This window comes from Oncorhynchus nerka, linkage group LG11, assembly GCF_034236695.1.
Source record: "Oncorhynchus nerka isolate Pitt River linkage group LG11, Oner_Uvic_2.0, whole genome shotgun sequence".
Lineage (NCBI taxonomy): Eukaryota > Metazoa > Chordata > Actinopteri > Salmoniformes > Salmonidae > Oncorhynchus > Oncorhynchus nerka.
In genome coordinates this window covers 7,813,383-7,818,382 of record NC_088406.1, presented here as the reverse complement: position 1 = coordinate 7,818,382, position 5,000 = coordinate 7,813,383, and the positions used below count along the sequence as shown (strand labels likewise).

Sequence of the window (5,000 nt, the reverse complement as noted above, 5' to 3'; positions counted from 1 at the left end):
TTATGATCTAGGATCAACACAGCTAAATGATCCAGGATCAACACAGCTAAATGATCCAGGGTCAACACAGCTAAATGATCCAGGATCAACACAGCTAAATAATGGTCTAGGATCAACACAGCTAAATTATGATCCAAGATCAACACAGCTAAATGATCCAGGGTCAACACAGCTAAATGATCCAGGATCAACACAGCTAAATAATGGTCTAGGATCAACACAGCTAAATTATGATCCAAGATCAACACAGCTAAATTATGGTCTAGGATCAACAGGCTAAATGATCCAGGGTCAACAGCTAAATGATCCAGGATCAACACAGCTAAATGATCCAGGGTCAACACAGCTAAAAGATCCAGGGTCAACAGCTAAAAGATCCAGGGTCAAATGATCCAGGATCAACACAGCTAAAATTATGGTCTAGGATCAACACAGCTAAATTATGGTCTAGGATCAACACAGCTAAATTATGGTCTAGGATCAACACAGCTAAATTATGATCTAAGATCAACACAGCTAAATGATCCAGGGTCAACACAGCTAAATTATGGTCTAGGGTCAACACAGCTAAATGATCCAGGATCAACACAGCTAAATGATCCAGGGTCAACACAGCTAAATGATCCAGGGTCAACACAGCTAAATGATCCAGGGTCAACACAGCTAAATGATCCAGGGTCAACACAGCTAAAATGATGGTCTAGGATCCACACAGCTAAATGATGGTCTAGGATCAACACAGCTAAATGATGATCTAGGATCCACACAGCTAAATGATGGTCTAGGATCCACACAGCTAAATGATGGTCTAGGATCCACACAGCTAAATGATCCAGGATCGACAATCATTATATGTTTATACAAGAGGCATGAAAATGCAAAGCATCCCATATATATCTATTGTCTGCATTATGACAGTATCTTTCTAACGTTCCTCTCTGAACATACATGTGTGAGGAGGAAGGTATGTGTGTGTGTGTGTGTGTGTGTGTGTGGCCCTCTCACCTATAATGTAAGAGAGGATGAGGTTCCATCCGGTGATGAAGGCCCAGAGCTCCCCAACAGTAACATAACTATACAGGTAGGCAGAGCCCGTCTTGGGGACGCGGGCCCCAAACTCAGCGTAACACAGACCAGCCAGCACCGAGGCCAGCGCTGCGATGAGGAAGGACAGGACAATGGCTGGACCAGAGTTCTCTCTGGCCACGGCCCCGGCCAGGACGTACACCCCAGCTCCCAGAGTACTGCCTACCCCGAGAGCCACCAGGTCGAAGGTGTTGAGACATCGGGAGAGACGCGAGTCCTCGGTGTTGTAGTCCACCACCTTGACACGCAGCAGCTGCTTCCCGAAGCCCTTCAGCGTGGCCAGAATCATCCTGGCTCTTTGTCAGTCCCTCCGGATCGCACTCTGCCTGTCAGATAACACTTCACCTCTCTGTAGCACAATGGGGGAACAGAGAGAGCATCAGGACCTTTCCGACAACAGTGTGTGTGTGTGTGTGTGTGTGTGTGTGTGTGACAGTCTCTCAGATCACTCTTCTTAGCCTCTCTGTATGAGGTTAAAGCACCTGGAGTCAAAACAGAGAGAACGTCAGAGGTTTTCTACGACTGTGTGTGTGTGTGTGTACCATACACACACATACCGTGAGGCCAAACAAGGGTTGAGTAAAATTGTACAAAACATATGATGTTTACTGTTTTGGTTTTGTTTGCTCAACAGCACTGAAAGTTAAAAAAAAAAATTTTTTTTTTTTTTAACTATTAACAGCAGGTCAGGATTCATCTACAAACCAGTTTTATAATTGTGTAAAAACCAAACTAAATGAATCACAAGCTGGAGAACAAACAAAACAAAGTTATCCTGCACCGCTAAAGGAAGTCCGGGATTTTAAAACTTCATGTTAGATGGTTCCTCACATCAGAATGGCGCCGACAGACATAGTCGCTTCGCTTCAGGTGACACAGGCATTTCGCTACACTCGCATTAACATCTGCTAACCATGTGTACGTGACCAATAAAATGTGATTTTGATTTGACACTGAAAGTAGTCTCTAGGCCAGGAGGAAGTGGAATAGAATCCATGGTCTGCTTTTCTTTAAACCTTTAAACCTTTCCACCCACCCACTGCTTTCCACACACCCACCCACTCCTCTCCTTTCCACACACCCACCCACTCCTCTCCTTTCCACACACCCACCCACTCCTCTCCTTTCCACACACCCACCCACTCCTCTCCTTTCCACACACCCACCCACTCCTCTCCTTTCCACACACCCACCCACTCCTCTCCTTTCCACACACCCACCCACTCCTCTCCTTTCCACACACCCACCCACTCTTCTCCTTTCCACACACCCACCCACTCCTCTCCTTTCCACACACCCACCCACTCCTCTCCTTTCCACACAAAATTGGGATGCAGCTAACCCCTTTTCCTGGGGAACACTGATAGAGGGTGGGGTGTTACAGGATCAGTTACCCCTGGCTCACTACGACCGCGTTCATTTTGGTTCCCAGACAAACGTGATTATGCCCTACTCCACTTTCTTCCAGATCACCGTTAAAGTGAGACGACCCCAGGGCAAGCAGCTCCTCTCCCCCAAGCAGATCTGGGTTCAAATACTTTTCAAGATAATTTACTATACTCTATCTCTGCTTAATTAAGCTTGTCTAGTCTATTGATAAACAATAGACTACTCACAAAAGTGAAAACCCCACAAATCCCACTAATTCGTAAGATGGCGCCGGGGATGAAGGCGGACCTTTTACGCTCCCAACCGGTTGTGTTTCATTTGTTTGTTTATTTGCAACTTGTTTTTTTTACTCACTTTGTATATAATGTTGCCGCTAACGTCTCTTATGACCAAAATAACTTCTAGACATCAGGACTTCGATTAGTCACCACAGACTAGCAGAATCCTTCTTTTCCTTTCATGACTCTGACGAACTCGATGCGAAGGTATACTGCTTCCTCGGGATCAGGCCGCGATCCTCGTGAAGAGGAGGCGAAGAAAGACGGGCCGAAGAGCGGGCTGAGAATTCATAGGCGATCGAATAAACCCCACTTCCCTCCATTCTTCTAGCAAACGTAAAATCTTTTGAGAATAAAATCGACGAGCTACGCAGAAGAAGAAACTACCAATGGGACATTAAAAACTGTAACATCTTATGCTTCACGGAGTCGTGGTTGAATTGCTCGGCTGAGGTAGAGTATCTCATGATAAGTTGTATCCACACTATCTACCGAGAGAGTTGTCATCTGTATTTTTCATAGCTGTGTACATACCACCAGAGCCATAGGCTGGCACTAAGACAGCATTGAATGAGCTGTATTCTGCTATAAGCAAACAAGAAAATGCCCACCAAGAGGCGGCGCTCCTTGTAGCCGGGGCCATTAATGCAGGGAAACTTAAATCCGTTTTACAACATTTCTATCAGCATGTTAAATGTGCAACCGGAGGGAAAAAAACTCTAGACCACCTTTACTCCACACAGAGAGACACATACAAAGAAAGAAACAAATCTGACCATAATTCTACTCTCCTGATTCCTACTTAGCAAAAATTAAAGCAGGAAGCACCAGTGACTCTGTCTATAAAAAAGTGGTCAGATGAAGCAGATGCTAAGCTACAGGACTGTTTTGCTAGAACAGACTGGAACATATTCCGGGATTCCTCCGATGGCATTGAGGAGTACACCACATCAGCCATTGGCTTCATCAATAAGTACATTGATCCCAGAGTGACCGTACGTACATACCCCAACCAGAAGCCATGGATTACAGGCAGCATCCGCATTGAGCTAAAGGCTAGAGCTGCCGCTTTCAAGGAGAGGGACTCTAACCTGGAAGCTTATAAGAAATCCCGCTATGCCCTGCGACGAACCATCAAACAGGCAAAGCTTCAATACGAATCATACTACACCGGCTCCGACACATGTTGGATGGGCTTGCAAACTATTACAGACTACAAACATTCTCAAGGCTGCAGGGCCAAACAGATTACCAGGACGTGTACTGTGATCACACTCTCCGTAGCCGATGTGAGTAAGACCTTTAAACAGGTCAATATTCACAAGGCCGCAGGGCCAGACGGATTACCAGGACGTGTACTGCGAGCATGCACTGACAAACTGGCAAGTGTCTTCACTGACATTTTCAACCTGCCCCAGTCTGTAATACCAACACGTTTCAAGCAGACCACCATAGTCCCTTTGCCCAAGAACACTAAGGTAACCTGCATAAATGACCACTGACATGTGGCTCTCAAGTCTGTAGCCATGAAGTGCTTTGAAAGGCTGGTCATGGCTCACATCAACACCATCATCCCGGAAACCAGAGACCGACTCCAATTAGCATACCACCCCAACAGATCCACAGATGATGCAATCTCTATTGCACTCCACACTGCCCTTTCCCACCTGGACAAACACTTATGTGAGAATGCTATTCATTGACTGCAGCTCAGTGTTCAACACCATAGTGCCCTCAAAGCTCATCACTAAGCTAAGGACCATGGGACTAAACTCTGCAACTGGATCCTGGACTTCCTGACGGGCCGCCCCCAGGTGGTAAGGGTAGGTAACAACACATCCACCACACTGATCCTCAACACAGGGGCCCCTCAGGGGTTCGTGCTCAGTCCCCTCCTGTACTCCCTGTTCACTCATGCACGGCCAGGCATGACTCCAACACCATCATAACATTTTACGATGACAACAGTGGTAGGCCTGATCACCGACAACGATGAGACAGCCTATAGGGAGGAGGTCAGAGTCCTGGCTGTGTGGTGCAAGGACAACAACCTCTCCCTCAACGTGATCAAGACAAAGGAGATGATTGTGGACTACAGGAAAAGGAGGACAGAGCTCGCCTCCATTCTCATCGATGGGGCTGTAGTGGAGCAGGTTGAGAGCTTCAAGTTCCTTGGTGTCCACATCACCAACAAACTAACGTGGTCCAAGCACACCAACGCAGTCGTGAAGAGGGCACGACAAAACG

General features: G+C 46.6%; 1 protein-coding gene across 1 annotated transcript in view; it reads right to left on the bottom strand.

The window, feature by feature from the left end:
- LOC115123182 (high affinity cationic amino acid transporter 1-like) overlaps nt 1-5,000 on the bottom strand; it is a 62,254-nt gene that overhangs the window by 29,358 nt on the left and 27,896 nt on the right. Inside the window, exon 2 of the mRNA XM_065024181.1 lies at nt 1,006-1,435. Within this exon, the coding sequence (XP_064880253.1) occupies nt 1,006-1,375 (370 nt within the window). The 5' untranslated portion in view covers nt 1,376-1,435. The remainder of the gene's footprint in view (nt 1-1,005; nt 1,436-5,000) is intronic.